The sequence below is a fragment of the Gallinula chloropus genome (assembly GCF_964237585.1).
Source record: "Gallinula chloropus genome assembly, chromosome: 5".
Lineage (NCBI taxonomy): Eukaryota > Metazoa > Chordata > Aves > Gruiformes > Rallidae > Gallinula > Gallinula chloropus.
The window spans coordinates 8,190,972-8,207,914 of record NC_140090.1 but is presented as its reverse complement, the minus strand read 5'-3'; the positions used below and the strand labels follow the sequence as shown (position 1 = coordinate 8,207,914).

The 16,943-nt window shown below is 38.1% G+C and overlaps 1 protein-coding gene across 1 annotated transcript in view; it reads right to left on the bottom strand.

The window, feature by feature from the left end:
• NCKAP5 (NCK associated protein 5) overlaps positions 1–16,943 on the bottom strand; it is a gene marked incomplete at its 5' end in the record, with an annotated part of 361,891 nt that overhangs the window by 29,645 nt on the left and 315,303 nt on the right. Inside the window, 2 exons of the mRNA XM_084264849.1 lie at positions 1,093–1,229; positions 3,345–3,656. Coding sequence (XP_084120975.1) covers positions 1,093–1,229; positions 3,345–3,656 — 449 coding nt within the window. The remainder of the gene's footprint in view (positions 1–1,092; positions 1,230–3,344; positions 3,657–16,943) is intronic.

Here is a 16,943-nt window from a genome sequence, read left to right as displayed (position 1 = left end):
CCGGCATGTAGCCAGGTACACCCAACATCACCCATACCATCGGGAAGAGCACAAGTCCCAAAGCCATCCAGACACATGCACATGCCAGCTACACCCACATGGCCCTTCTGACTTTTAAGACACAGTAATCAGCAGTAACACACATATCATGTTAAGATGGTTTTGGGACTGAAGGTGGTGAGTTACAAGTGGCTCAAGGTGAACACACCACTGATGCAGTTATTACTCTGAAGCCACTCTACTGCACTACAGAGGATGTACAGGATAAGTCATTTTACCTCTCTGTTTCTGTTGTATCTAGAGCATGGGCTATACAAAAATGTGATACTCCCCAGTCAGTAAACACATGGATAAAGCAGACATGCAAAAATGTTACACAACCAAATGTTTTTAGTCTTGTAAGGCTTACTAGCTGGCTGTGTGATGATTTCCTTCCTCAACACCCACTTTCTTTAGACAAAGTTTTTCCTCTCATTGCTAATTTGCTGACCCTGTACTTCTTGCAGGGCTGGACAGCCTGGCATCCCTGAGCAAGTAATGTGAAAACCATCAGCAGTAGCTTTCACACAGGTATGTGTTTGTTTTGTGGTTTTCATGAAGAGATTGAAGGACAGACAGATCATTGCCAGGGATTAACCAAAACCACACAGCAACATCTCAGAAGAGTATTGTCCCCTTTCACAGCACACCTGCTGAAACACTCATACTGCACAGCCATGCAGACAAGCAAACCTAGGAGAAAAGAGATCCGAATCTCATAGGAAGTGAACAAACACCACCAAGTTTCTCAAAGAGAAAAGCAGGGTAAAAGGTCTCCATTTCCTTATCTACAAGATGCCTGTGAGGGTTTTAATTAACACATTTGTAAACCAGGAGGACAAAGTACCTTTGGGTGCTATATCATTATTATTATTATTAAATATTAATTAAAATATTTAATTACAATGAAATATTAATTGCAAATAAAGGGCAAGAAAGTAAATGTAGCTGTTAGATTGCTAGTTACTTTTCCTATTACATTAAAAGCTTTCACAATTTCAGTGTTTTTGCCATGCATATCTCATTTAATAGATGACACTTCTTAACTTATACCTTTGTTTTAATAGTTTTCTTAGTGGTCCACTCTGGAAGAACTTTTCTATTTTCCACAGTTTCTTCAGTAAGGTCTAATGAGGCAGAGGTCACAGAACTTGGTACTTGTTCACTTTGCTTTGCAAGGTTAATTATTCCTGAATTAAGAGAGACATTATTTAAATTGTAGGTCTCATCAGCATCTTCATGACAGCGTTTCAATTATAATTCAGTAAAAACTGGGGGCAAGTCATGATACTTTCATTATGTCAAATAATATCTAACTACTCAAAGGAACAACTTACTAACTTCTTGGAATAATTCTAACAACTATGGTGGCAAAATTTGATCCAAAGCCTCTTCTGGTTAACAAGAGAAGAGGAAGCCATGGATTAAAATCCCTCTAATAGTTTTAAAATGTATACTCTTTCAAATAAGAAACAAAATTCAATAACTACTTCCAGGCATTGTAGGATCTGCTTTGCTATTCTACATTCTCAGAGAGAGAACAGTCTGTTAACATAAATATAATTAGAAGTACCTTTCTAGCAGAAGTTCTCAATCAGTTAGCCTTTTTATTTGCTATATTTGCACTATGCAAAGTCGGAACATCAAAGAAGATATATGGTGCATATGAAATAAAGTGATAATTGTAATTTGGATGAGAAAGTGAGGGAGAGAAGAATCAAATGAAAATACTCTAATAAAGAATGAGTTGACCCCACCATCTGATGTATACTACTTTTTTTTAACATCTCTTCATGACAATTTAATTAAGATACAAACCTTACAAGGCTGGTGCAGTGAATATTAACATTAAGATCAGAACAATCTTACTGCTACTGACTTCTTATGAAGCAATTCAATGTTTGCAGTTTCTGTTCAATTTGTTATAATGACAGTGTTTAATCATGGACTCTATAGCACACTGCTGAATTGAGGTCACACATGTGGCTATTCAAGCATGCAGCATATAATCTATAACTAAGATTTCTCTTCTGAATCCTTCTTAGCTGTACCATTAATTAACAGTACATTTATTTAAAAAAATACTGTGTATTAAAATATCTTTTATTTAGCTTTGATTCAAAAGGAGCAGGGGAGTCTGCAATGAAGCACAATGTGCGTTTGCAGTCTATTACACCATTACCATGCTGCACTGGGAATATTGCTAAATCAACCAAGTTCTAAGATGTTTAATTAGAATTCTTCTGCTATGCATCTTATGAACATATGAAAGAGGCTCTTTTCCTCCTAGGCTCACTTTACATCAGCACATTAGCAGAACACAGATTTGATGCTTGGAACTAAGTTTAAACTTGATATTTAACCTTACATGCTAATTACATGGAATCTCTCTTAGAGTAATACAGCTTTATGCAAGTTAAACACAACACTGACAAAGTGCTTACAACCATAACCCGATACATGATGCTGCATTTGGTCATGGTAAAACAATACTCTTCTCCATTAAAGCATTTACTTGTACTGCATTTTGTACTGTATCAGTCATGCTGACAGAAAAATCCCATGGTATGAACACTCTATGTAATGATTCCTGATGTTATTGGCATATATAAGTAACTCAAAAATGCAAAGAAGTGGTCAGTGTGCAGTTATAAAAATTGCACAGAGTTCAATGGAACTATTTACTAATACAATGTTAGTTTTGGGCTCTGTGCTGGGTTGCTAGTCCTCTTGCTCCTTTGAGGGCTTTTGTTTTACAGTTTAAACACATATGCAGCTGATAAGTGAAAGTGTTTTACATTTGTATATAGAAATGTATTTAGTCGTGTTTGAGGTCAAGGCCATATATTCTTTGGGACAGAATGAATTTATGCATGGAGGCCAAATGAGTCTTAAGTCCAAATCTGGTTTCAAAAGCAAGTCTGCAAGCCTCTATCTTTCTATGTCACAACGCAGCTATGCTTTGTACTTCGTCGCGAAGTCTGATCCTGAATATTGCTGAACATATGCATTCTTATTCAAGTCAAATTCCAACGCTGGCATATGTTTTTACTTCAAGTACTGTTTCTTGAGAAAAGGATTTAAGCACTTAACACATTTTTCTCCCTCAGATAAGCATTATGTGTAACAAAATTTCCATACAGCTCAGGTCACAAACTTGTTAACCTTATGCATTCATAAAGAGAAGATCTTCCGCTCTGCATTTAACATTCCTGTTATCAATTGTCATTATTATAGGACTTCTGCTAATCAAAACAGATGCCAGGGCAGAAATAATACGGTTTTCAGTGTAATTGACATTTTACCTGAGGAAGCTGGTTTTGGAAGGCGACTTTGAAAAGGTCGTATACCTTTGGCAGTCATGGCTGGATCAGATGTTGAGTGACTAATTATGCTTTCCACAGACTCCTGGCTCTTAGCTGTTGAAGGCACTTCTCGCTCAAGAGTTTTGGCTTTTACTGAAGGAGCTGAAAGAACTTGCTCAGATGGTGCAAGGATCTCTGTTTCCAAAGCTGATCCTTGCTTAGAAACGTGTCGCCCTGTAGATCGGTTCCCTGAGTCCGGGAGGGGGAAGGTTCCAATCCCGCTGTCCAGTGTCCTCATCTGGCAGCAAGACTCTAAGATACAGGAAAATTGTGTGATGGGGTGGAGCTACAGGTGTCGCTGGCATTTAGAGACAGTGAGAGGGTCTACAGGAAAAAAGGGCATCTTAAAGGGAAGTTTTTAAGGAAAGAAAAACATTTTGCACTTTGTGAGTATGCTGCTACCTGTCACTTGTATGCTTTTGACACAAGACATCCATCTAACTGAATACAATGCAATACCATTTTGAGGTGCAATTGAACTAAATAACAGATGCCAAAACATCAGAACTGGCCTGCTTCACAGTTGTGATGTGATAAGAAGGAGGTCATGTCCTAGAAAGCGATTACAACTGTAATTTTTAAATGATTTAGTATAAATAGCCCCAGGAAATCTGGAGAGTAGCAATGTGAGGCACTGAGTAGCGTAATGTATTTCTTCCTACAATAACGCACACTTTACAAAAAGCTTGGCCTCTCCATATATCTTTCTTCATTGTTTCTCTTTTAAGAAGCTATTTAATCAAAATATATCATTTATTCTTACACAAAATTAAGAACTACAGAATTTTCTAGAGATACTTGCTTCTCAGAGCATCCTGAAATACTTGGAGAGCGACAGCCATGCGTTTGTTTACCTTGTTACACTGGTTGTGCACATCCCATTTTGGGCAACTGTACACTTTCCAGCACCATGCCAGACAGGGAGACTTTAAGTACTTGGTTTGGAAGCAGTATGGTCACAGACAGTCCTCCAGGTTAATTCATCCTACTGGGAAGCTGCTTTACTAACCACTGAACAGAGAAAGATGCACATGTAGATACATGCACGTTGCTATTCTAGCAGCTAGGATGTAACAGCACCATCCTGCCTGGTCATTTTCTATTGATGCCCAGAGATTTGCCTTTTGTTTGTCTAAGGAGCAAACAATCTCAAAGGACTATGATGGCAAGGTCCTTCTGAGAGGTATAAACCCCAAGGAGGGAACTTCAGCACTAATGGTTGGAAAATGAGCATAATTTAGTTTAAATGCCTGGAAACATCCCTTGACAAGCGAGATCTGTGGCAGACACTCCCAAAGGAAGTAGAAGAATTTCCTTTGCTTTGAACAATTTAAGGCTACACTGGATAAAAGATGTACTACAGTGAACATTTGCTTTCTAGCAGGAGATGCAGATTATGACCCAATATATCTTTGCCACGACTATTTTCTGTGTTCTTGAGTATTGATTTCTTTTATGATATACCCATTTGCTATTTAAGTCTGTTGTAGTTAGCAGTCCTCTTTCAAATCATTTTCATTATTTTTTCCTCTCTAGTGTTTCCAGTACTCTCAGAAATTTGGAAATATTTTTCCTCTATGGGCTTTGCCTATTTGCTTTTGAAAGAAGAAGACTAATATTGTCATTTTCTGTTAATATCTTAGTCTCAACGGGTCCTTATTCGATACCAGGTAAGAGACTACTTACAGATAAATTGCCTACCCATGTTTCCTGGTTCTTGTCAAAAGAGAAGCAGTCCATATTTACATGGTCCTCATTACCTTATCCTCTTTGCCCAGGATCAAAGAAAGATTGAAAGTCATACAGAGCACATTAACCTCACAGGGTGTAGCTGAGCTGCAACAGCAAAATGAACCACACAGCATCTTTTAAAAGGCCCACGAGTGACTGATTTCTCTCACACAAGTACCACATCCCAATGAGTTTCTCTCCTAGGTGTGGAAGCCACAGCTAGCTGGCAACTACGTTTTCCATCACATTTTTGAGATAACATGCCATGATGATTTTAGAAGTTGCTGAAGGTTGTCCAGGAAATGTGAAAAATAAAGAGAATCATATTTGGTTCTGCTGCATCAAAGGGAGGCATCCCAGCCACTGAACCTTCATATTCTAGTTATCCTTCCCTTAGGATATTTTGTTTAGTTTTGAATAGTAAAATACCTAGCCAGAAGTGAGGGAACTGTTCATCTCAAGGTGTAACAGAGTGCAGACCAGTAAGTTAAAATGCTAGGTGTCTGTCCTTTTCATGTACTCAGTAAGTAATCAAGCTGAAATGTTGTGTGAGCTCACGGACAGGCAATAGTTCAACTAATGACTATTAGTGACAGAGCTTCCAAATAAAGGAAAATATAGAGTAAGAAAAGACCTCCATTCATTTCCTCTTGACAAGGAGAAACAATTTGTGCAACACTGGTTATGTTGGAGAGGCAGAGCTCTTCACGAGGGTAGAGAGTAAACTGGAAGCACCATAGAAGAGAACATCCCAAAACCAGTTAATGCTGGACCTGATTTTGCAACTCACTTCCACAGGGACCTTCAATGATATTGTAGTGTTCTTTCCTTTTTGACCATTATCTAAGAATTTAAAAAGTCCCTCCCTCCTAATTATTGTGGGAAAATTAAGTAGACTCAAAACATCAAAGCTACTTATTTTGCTCAGGGCAAACTGGAAGATTAATAATAATCTTTCTTCTGAGGTCATGTTCCTTAAAATTCTGGATGAATTTGTCTTGACCAGTGTATGTCTAGGAATGGACCATGAAAGCACCAGCAAAACAGCAACAGAAATGAATACTGAGGGCCATACTTCCAAGAAAATACAGTCTCCTGCTGTTTCCAAAATAACTGGGAGAGCAATGGAGGGGCACACCAGCAGTGTCACATTTAATTAAAAGATACTAAAAAATAGTTTAATCGATTATAATCTACCTTCAGAGAGACTTTATCCATGATAAAGGAAATACACCGGGTGGAAAACAGATTTTAAAACAGCTCACTAATTTTTAACTCTGAACAACCACAAAAGGGTCTGACGTTCAAAGTGCTCAAGGCTCAGCAGCTCCCAGTGTGACACTTCAAGATGGATTTTTGGAAAAATCCTGTGACTCAGCTATATTGAGCAATTCTTAAAAAACTAATCCTAAATCTGCAGAGCACAGCACAAAATTCTTTATGGATGTTAATTTTTCACTAATAAAAGTAACTAATTCACCCCTAAAGCTGTATTATACAAATAAAAAAGCATCTCTCTGAAGAATTTATATTACTGACTGAATGAATATACATTATCTTGTGTTGTTTTTAAACTTTTATGAAGAAGCAACTGCAACATCAAAAACTGTGTTATACATCTCGGTGACAGCTTTCAAACCAAACCTTTCATGGCCCATCTGATTTCATCAGTTGCAGTGACACTTCAAATGACTGTTATCAGTGAGAGCTGCACAAGACTACATAATGAAAATATGTAAAAGTTAAATCTCTGGTGCTGTGACAGGACTACTCAATACATGAAAAATAAGTCTGCAAAACACTGGAGGCTGAGAACAGTTATGTATGTGCTTAATTGTCTTTGCTTATGCATTTTTCTTGGCATATAAGCCAAATTCTTTGCCTGATGATGGTTCCTCTCCTCCCCACTTTCCTCACCAGGAGATACAGAAGCTCATGCAATGGTACTGAGTCTTAGAGTGGCCACAGACTCACCATCTGCCAGTTCACTGAACACTGGACTAGAATGAGGAGTCTGAAATACTGAAATAGCCCCTTCCCTCCCTCCCATCATGTGGATTTGAGTCCAGGCAGAAAACAAAGTCCCTGCAAGTCCTACTGTAGAGGAACATTTCTCAAAACTGAAAGCAGAAATAAGGAATAATTCAGAGAAATTTCTTATCAAGAAGCTCCTGACTACATGGAATCTTTCCATGACAGGGTGTTCTAACAGTTTTGTGGACATTTTAAGGGTGACCTTTAGTGTTGAGAAGCTTCTCAGCTACTAAGCAAAAGGACTGTTCAAAGGTTTTCTGAAGGTTTTCTGAACTCTTTACTCAGTAATTTTTAGGTGTAATATTTTTGTGGGCAAGATGATCATGCAGTTCATGTCCTGCATCAGCTGGGCTCCATGGTAATTTGTACAATTGGATAGGCTTTGGCATATTTCCACATCATTGGTATTTTACAGAGTTTTCTGGTATCAGTAGATCACCAAGACCTCTTCAACATTGAGTCAGCACCCAAATTAGATGGAATAAAAAGGATCTTTGAAAATTGTGCACCATTCTGAGGATTATGAACACAAGTAGAATGGAAAGGAACATGTACTCAGGCTGGTAGGTAAAACGAATTCTAAAAATGGGAAAAGTTACAATAGCAGCTCCTTCTACAGTTTTTTTTATATCTTCTTCTGAAATGCAAAAATTGAAGAGTTGAAGTAAACATAGCCCACTGACAGGAACTGACAATCTAGAATGCTTTAATGTCTTTTAGGGTATTCTCCTGAGCATAGAACATTTACAAACGCATCTTAAATACCAGCAACAAATCATTAAACCCAATGATTTTTCAACTTTTTAATTTCTTCTGAAACATTTGCCAGAAAGATACTACAACCTCACCACCTCTACCTCAAAAACCACCCTTGGTACAAATCACTGGCAACTGGGAGAAAATATACAGGGAAGCTGACTGCTGACCTTGCTTTTGTGATCCTTCAGAGGCATTGCTAGCAGCCTGACCTGGTCCCATGCTGTTTTACATTGTTGTGTAGCTCCCTTCTCTGTTCTTTGTTTTATATACCACATGTGAAAGGAAAATCAATTTGGGGGAAAAAATAAAAGAAAACATAGAACAGCTATGATGAAGGGAATTGCTTCCAGCACAACACAAGGAACGTGGGTCCAGCCTCCCTCAGGCCAAGTCCTACACCAACAGTTGCAAAATAGGGTATTACTCAAAAGAAGCAATGGAGCAAAATCTGTCACTCTCTTAGGACAGGTACATGTCATGCTTTCTAGCGCTGAACTTAGAGGGGTTGGACTAGATGATCTTTCGAGGTCCCTTCCAACTCCTAACGTTCTGTGATTCTGCAAACCTATGCTGAGTCCTAGAGATTTCATTAATTTCATATGACAGAAGACATAAGGTGATGGTACAGCTCTTAAACACAGCTTCTGATATCCATTTCCTTAGGAATGTGAAAAGATATTTTTACTAAGGGGGATAAAATGCCACAGGTTACTGTAAACAAACCTTTAACTGAGTATCTGTAGAGTGTTTCAAAATACTTCCTCAGGTAAAGATTCACATTCTAATAAAGTCTTTTTATGTTGTATCTGAAAAAGAGTTTCACAGATGCTTAGTGTATTCACCAATCACACACCAGTCTTCCTTTACATAGGGACTGATGTACTTTTAAGACCTCTTTATATTCACCTGTGGTTATTCTGACCATCTATTTAAAACAATATGTGAGTTTTATTATGATGCTCAAATCATCCATGAAAAACTTTATAGAAACCCAAAATTTTACCCACAGAGCTAAAATAAAGCATCAGCAATTCTATGAAACAGGTCTATTGCCCTATGTGCATACATAATGCCATTCAAAATAGTTGATCAATTTGCCCACTTTGAATTAAACATAAGAAGATGAGAACATTTCTGGATGTCGGCACACAGAGAAGAACTTACAGGTCCTACCATGCTATAAGTAAAGTTTTGCCTTTCTACCAACTTGTGCCATGACTGACAGAAGGCATCTGCCTCTCAGTGCAGCCTGAGGATTTCCAGAAGCAGCTCAATAACCTCAGCTACTCCCCACCAGGTAGAACCATGATGTTGCTAATGAAGCACACTGATGGATACCAGATGCAGTTAACTGCAAACAGGCTTTGGATGACTGACACAAACAGTTTCTATTTGGAGGTGGCAAAATTTCAGAAGTGTGTATGTTATACTTAACTTTGGTGTCAAACTTATCCTAACATTAAAAATAAACAGCGACACAGAGGACAACTGTATTTTAGATCAAAAGGGTCACTGGTAGTTCTGCTTCCATCAGGCTTTCTATGTATAATGCTAGGAGTACAGGGACATGTTTTATTTCAAACAAGCATCCCATCATGAAAAATGTGGCATTCTCCCCTGTGCTCACCACTACAGCTGGTTTGAGATCTTCCTCACATAAATTTTCAAGTTTTGGCCTACAAAACTGCACATGATTGACATAAATTTCAGCTGAAACCTGTGAGTAACCAGCAGAATTTTCCACAGAAAGCAGACATTTTCAGGAAAAAAAAATCAGTCAAAAATAGCTCTGTATCAAGAACAGTTTCACTGGGAAATTTCTAGCAAGCTGTTTTCAGAATTACAGACTCACTACAGCCTTGGAAGAAGGTTTTGAGAGAGATGTAACACTGCATGAATGGGCTTTCTTCAAGGAGTATCTATCATCAGTAACAAAAAAACCAAATTCTAACAAATTACCTTTTTTGCATTAGAAAGTTCAAGACTTTTGACTAAGCTGACACAGGGAACCAGAGAACATGTAGTTGTTTTCTTCTGAAACACAGAGGGAGCATAATTTTTCTAGTATTTTGAAACATGCCAGATTATTAATTAATACTTTTTCTTTTTTCAGAGTAATATTTCAAATGTAAACAGGTCTCTGCAAAATTGCTTTATCAGTTAATAAACATCTTTAAGCTACATGTGGCATTGGCAGGAAGAACTTAAACTACAGATGGCAAAACAGATCTCTTTATTTGCACATCCTTCTCTTCATCTGCAATGCTAAAGCAACCACAAAAAAAATTGAATGTATTTCTGCCAAATCAATGTCAATTTTAAGTAGATTATTCCTTCTGGGGTTACACCATAATGTGATCCAATTAGTCAAAGATGAATGCATTATTGTTTTCTATCTAGATCTGAAGTAAAACCAGTATGCAAAATGAAAAAACCCAAAGGCTGTCCCAGCTAAAACTAGAGAAGACACAAGTTTTCACAGCCAGGATGCTCCTATGGGTACTGCACCAGTGAAAGGGAATTATTTCTAATGCATTCTAAGGAAGGGTAAATGGGAGGAGGACTGTGCAGCTCATTTTCAAATGATGGGTCCACAAGTGAAATCCATTCACGGCTGCTTGAATCTGGGATTACAATTTATACTTATTAGAATAATAAAAGTAACAAGCACAATAAATACATACTTTATGACATTCAGTGTTCCTTCTATTGCTTCTTCCCAGTCAAGCTTTTGGTTTTTTTGCAAATCCCACCAACTTCAATATGTCATTTGTCCAATAGTTTGACAGTTGTCTTCACAGTTTTCCATGACCACAATCCCATCTATGAAAGGTATTTTATGAGTTGAAACAGCTAATTGCTGCCTCATTTCAATTCCAGTCCCATAACTCTACTATTTAGTCAAAACATTAGTTTTAATTATTAGTGAGTACTAATAATCCTGCACTCCAATTTGGCAGTTAGCTAGATTTTTTTTTCCCCAGTAAGCACTTCCCATCCCCTTCTAGGCATTTACATCCCTTACTTGCAAGCTTGGAAAGAATGGTGGCAAACAGCTTGGAAGAGGGTTATTACAGAGAACAAAACTTCACTAGTTTGAAAAAGAACTTGGGTAATTCTTGGAATTTTCTGCTCTGTGTTCCTCTATGTCTGTTAAATACAAAGGTCTACATGCAGCTTCCACCTGGGGATGTCCCACAACCAATGACATCTGAGATGATCTCTCTGTATGACACTGTTATGCCTTCTTCCTAAAAATCTTCTTACTGTTCTCAGGAGAAGAGATTTTAGAAACAGATACAATTTTAGTCCTATTAGAAAAATCTTGAGACTTAAAATTCCTACAAAGAGCAACTTTAAAAGATAATTAAGCAACTGTGAATTAAGTGCAGTCCAGCTGCAGCCTGGTTGACAATAAGGCCAACCTAGAAATACTTCAGGGAGCTACTCCTTTTCTAGCTGCATGTCCTCCTGCCTCTCCTTGCTTACACTGCTGCACTTGCCAATCAACCTTATACATTTCCAACTATCTTTAGGAAACGCTTACAGATGAGTAACAGCTGAGAAGATTGAAAAGTCCTCAGATCTGATGCAAGGTGTGAATCCAAGGTAGGCAACAGATCTGTTGCAACGTAGAAATGCGTCTTTTCCAGGCTTTTTCACTGACAAAATAGCCTTCTTTTTTCCCTTAATGCTCTAAAATGTAAAGGTTGGGAGCCAACAAGGATGGAACATCTTACTGGGGATTGCTCACTCAAGGCATAGATGGAAGGTTTCCTTCATTTGCTGTTCTCTTAACAGAAAAGATATCATGATGCTCTGAAATTGTACTGAGAAGTAGCAAAGCCCAAGAAAGGAGGGTTTATTATTTACCACACATGCAAGCTAAGGGCTGCCTCAGCCATGCTTTTTCCACTGACCTATCTCTATCTCTTTCCCTCTTTATATTAAAACACAGAGCTAACTGCACCTCCTCACAACACAGCCACACTGTGTGGATAAAGATCCAAGGAGTTTGGCAACCAGTATGGAGCCAACCAGCAATCACTTGAATGAATAATGCTTGTGTAAAAATACTTCTACTCTACCTATTTTAATAGCAAATTGCAAAATACTTGGGCAAAACACTGAGGTTGTTATTTTTGCTAATATTATTAGAGGTAGCTGGTTTAATGTTAGCTTGGGAATAACTGCATTAGATCACAGTTACAAAAGAGAAGAGGCCACACTTGGCATCTCGGGTACACAGGCTGCAAACAGCACCCATGGGAGCATTTGCTGCTGGTGTCTGGCTGCTCCATTGAGGGTTTCTGTTCACTGACTAGTCTGTTTGAAACATTTAAGCATAACTGGATGGAACTGCTGATTTACCTGCTCTTAAGCAACTCTCTTATAAATTGGAGTTTGGTTTCACTCACATTGAGGTACTTTATTTTCTATTCCCAACAGACAGGACTAGTGACAGTGCTTTAAGCATAAATGATTTCTTTGGTAAACACAGACCAATTTATAAGTGCATAGGAAGCTCTGTGTTTTGCAAATGCACAGGAGAGCATACTATATTTATTTTAGTAACATCACTGCTTTTTGTTTATTAGTACAAGAAAAGTCTGAAATTAAAGCCACATGAATATTAAATGAAGCTTTTAATAATTTACTTTCTGCCCTGCAGATGGCTTTACTTAAGGGTGCTACTAATAAACAGTTACAAATAGATGTGCACACCTGAAACAGACTGATTTTATTTCTTAATTAATGAAGTGAAAACTCATTAACAGAATGAGCATAGAGAGCTCTGAGTAACTTTTAGGTGAAATATAATCTTTACATTTCAGTACTTGACATCAGCTCCTCCAAACCAGCTGAATCACTGGGAAACGTACTGCATGGAAGCAGGAGCTGGTAAGAAACCATCGTGATTTGAAGCCAGAAGAACTAACAGAGACTTTTTTCAGCAAGTCTATTTTTGGAAGAAAAAAAATAATTGTATGTACTATTACATGGTGTTTCTAAAACACCATTAGAGTGACCATTCTGAAACAACACACCAGATCCCTCTGAATGGTAAACACAGGAAGTAGGGAAATTACTCACCATAAATGTACTTGTTGATTTCTTTTTCTTTTCCTCATAGTGGGTTGTCCAAACACTGAGAAATTTTCAAGTTCACCTAGCATTAATACCAAAGCACTAACTCTAGAAGTATTCTTTTCTATTATAGCAACTTTTTTTTTTTTTACCCATCCTGTTTGTCTATGATATGCTGTGATGGCTAATTGCATAATTAAATGTCAACAGTTCAGGTCTCTGACTGAAGACATGAATCAAAGCTCCTCAGACTCAATTAAAAATGGCAAAGACAACAAAATTGAGAACAGGCACACTGTTTTCAGAGTGAGTATTTGGAAAGGCATATGCATATACAGCTCAAATATACTTGATAATTCAAGTGAAAATTTATTTTTCATAAAAATTCTACTGGATGTCATTGTAGAAAAGGAGCACAAAGTCCACGTGAGCACAGCTGAAACAAATGCTGAGAAAACCTCACCACATACTCCTTCAAAACGGTCTCCAGTTTCCTCAGCTGTATGCCAGGTACATGAATTAGTGCAAATAGGGAATGCATGACTGAAGCTCCATACACACATGTACAGATGGTCCTAGCCAGAAGCAAACCCCATGTAGAGAAGTTTCAAATAGAAGGACTCAAACTATTATGGAGAATACTTGGCATGTACTATGATACTCAAGCACAGTCCTGGTTTAAGTGATAAAACCCAACACAGATTGGGCCAGGCTGTAAAGTAGTGTAAATCAACACAGCAGCATTAACTTGAGAGTTGAAGAACCTGGCCATCTTATTTAATTGACATTTTAAGCCTGAATGAGACCAGGAGAATCTTAATATCTTGAATAATAATTACACTGTATCCTATATATAACGTATAAAGAGCCACACTTCTTGTTCTAGTGATAAAATTTGGTTATTTCTGGGTGAATAAATGTAATGACGAAGAAGGAAATTAACAGCAAATCATTGTGGCTAATAAGGAAGTGTTGATCCACAATATTAATTCTCTCCACAGAAGGAAGACAAGCTAGACAGTAGGCTGTGGCAGTGCTGCAGAAAAATTGGCAATTAGACAAGTGTTATGTGTACTATCTTTTCAAGTACAAAGAAATGATTTGTCTTTGCCACACTGTGAAGAAGGTAAGCTGACAGAAATTAGAAGACACTAATGGATGTTAGTTTCTTATTATTCACATTGTCAAGGTTCTCTGTCATGTTGAAGGTACATAAGTAACAATTAGGAAAATACACAGAAAGTTTTACTCTAATATCATAGACTCCTTCAGACCATCATTTCAAAATTAATCCCTGCAAAACACTCAAATCCCAAATGGAAGTCAAGAACACAGCACAGCAGACACCATTCATTCCTAGTGGCCCAAGCCCACGTAATGCTGTTCCTCTCACAGCTCTCTGTTCTGCAGAGTGGCCTGTTCACCTCACTCACATGAAAAATGCACACTAATAAAAATCTGCTGAAAATACACAGAGTAACTGAGTAGGAGAAGATATTTAATCAGTGTGAGGTGTTTCTTATGAGCAAGTCCTGGGATGGTAAATGAGTCACTTCAGAATGCTGGTCCACACCACCCTGAAAGGCCACCCAAGATCACGGCCTCCCCAAATCTCCAGTAACACGAACACTGCAGCGTAAGAACGTGAAACGGTGCATTGGTCAGGGACAGAGTTAGAACAATATCCTTGAATATATTCAAAACTCAACTGACAAAGTCCCTGAGTAGGACTTCCATCTAGGGGTATGTTTCAACATACAAGAGCATCAGTTGTTCTTGCAATGCCTACTGGTTATGAAACAAGATTTGTCCTCAGTGATACCTCATTTTAGCTCCTCTGGTTCAGAAAACAAAGTAAATTTGAGACAAAAGTCATTTCAACGGTAGTGAAGGATGAGATTATTAAGACTTTGAAGTACAAAAGGGGAAGAACAATGCTTGATAATTGCATTAAAATGTAAATGCTTTGGTGGTATTAGATGAAGGCATGAAATGGCATGAACTTTAAGGAACTGACAGAGGCATTGTTTATGCACTTTCACACATGCCTCCTGTCTGAAGTATCCTGAGGAATGTGAGACCATGATGCATAAGGAGGTTGTGAGGGTCTCTCCCGTACCTTTCAGGCCACTTATGGCATTATGTTTTGAGGCTATTTTTTGATTATTACCTTTTTTTTTTTTTAAATGAACTAGTTTAGATCCTGATGTTGCAAGAGCCAAGCAGCTAATTTTACTATCTATCAAATCATCATTGCTTTGGCAATTGTGAGCCTAGTCCTTTGGATTAACATCCAAGCCAGTTAGATATAGCAAGTGAGCATGTTGTTAAGTTGCCTGTTAGAGCGAAGTCCCACTTCAAAGCTCCAGCCCAGGAAGCATGCTTATGAAAGCAACGCAGCCAGCAGCTACACCCACCTTTCAGCTTCCAAATGCACACAGGGCTTTAGAAATTGTCTTTGCTACTGATGCACAAATGCATGCATGCATACTTGTACCACTGCTCATGTACTGTACAGGAGATTGATGAAAATCTAAAACCTGATATCAAAACATAACATTTTTGAGCATGCAGAATTGAAACAGGAACAGACCCAGGTTGGAAATGGATTTGGTGATAATTGGCTTTGTTTGATGGCTTTTACAGGCAGCAGCCTCTCGTGTGGAGACTTCTAGGTATTCCACAGCTTCACTGGGTGGTGATGGGGAACCTAAACCAAACACTTTTCCTTTTATCTGATCTTGTGTAGATGAATGCTTCAACTCCTGTATCACTGATGAAGTGATTGCTAAATGGTTCTTCTCAACTTCTATCAATGGCCTGATGAAAGGAATTAATGCTGACAGTGAAAAGTTTTTTTCTCAGGCATTGAGACTTCATGACAAGACAGGATTTCTTTTGCGGTCAAAAGACATTTTCTCAGTTGAATATTGTTCTTCATTAAATGCATTAGAGGAGTCCAAGGACTTGCCTGACATTTAAGCAACTTCTGGATTATCCTTCTGCCTCTCCACAGCGATGTGGATCACCTCTCTTTCCTGAATGCACAGGCTGTAATGCAGATCAATTTGTTCACCATCTTTCCTCTGTCACTTATTCGGTTACATTTATCTCAGTAATTCATTACAGACCTCACCTAATCTGTCTCCAGGTTTTGAGCATTCTTTAATGTAAATGTGTTTGCTCAAATATGTCAGGCTTAATGGACATGTTTTAGGATGATGCATGTCAGACTTAATGTATTTACCACATTAATCAGGCTTGTTTCCTTCACATCTATTTCCATTCCCTGAGAATGAGAAAACATGAATTCAAGAGGTGTTTACTCCAGTAAAAACACCCAAAGTTTTAGTAGTTTGTATAATGGTGGATAAACTCCAGTCTTTTTGTTTGGCAGAGCAGCGTGTCCAGTACTTTTTCTTCTTTTACTGGAAGCTTAGGGCAGGCTTATTAAACAAGCAGATGAACGGCTATTGTTTTCATCAAGCTTTGGAATAGGCAATTGGATAACTTACAATTAAGCATTATGAGCATGTACATTAAATGGCACATTCAGAAATAAAATCTGAAACATACGTTTTTAGATCATCAGCTCTAGATTTCAGAAAGAAACCAAGAGAAAAAAAAAAGGCAGATGATGCTGGAGCAACCATCTGTTGATTAGAAATGGTATTGGCATGGAAACAAACGGGCAGGCTCTGTATCACAGTCTAGATTTGTGGGCAGTCTGATAATGAGCAATAGCAGGGCACCTCACAAGCACTAAAGAGTGCCTACCAGTTCTAAATTATGCAGGTGAACAAACATGAGGGCAAAGGTGAGAGAAGGATGCCTGGGCATTAAATGGGTATCTGTGGGAAAACCATACAGAAGAACCAGAAGGAAAAGAGGGGTCAAACAAATTTATCTGGGGTACTAGAAAGAATG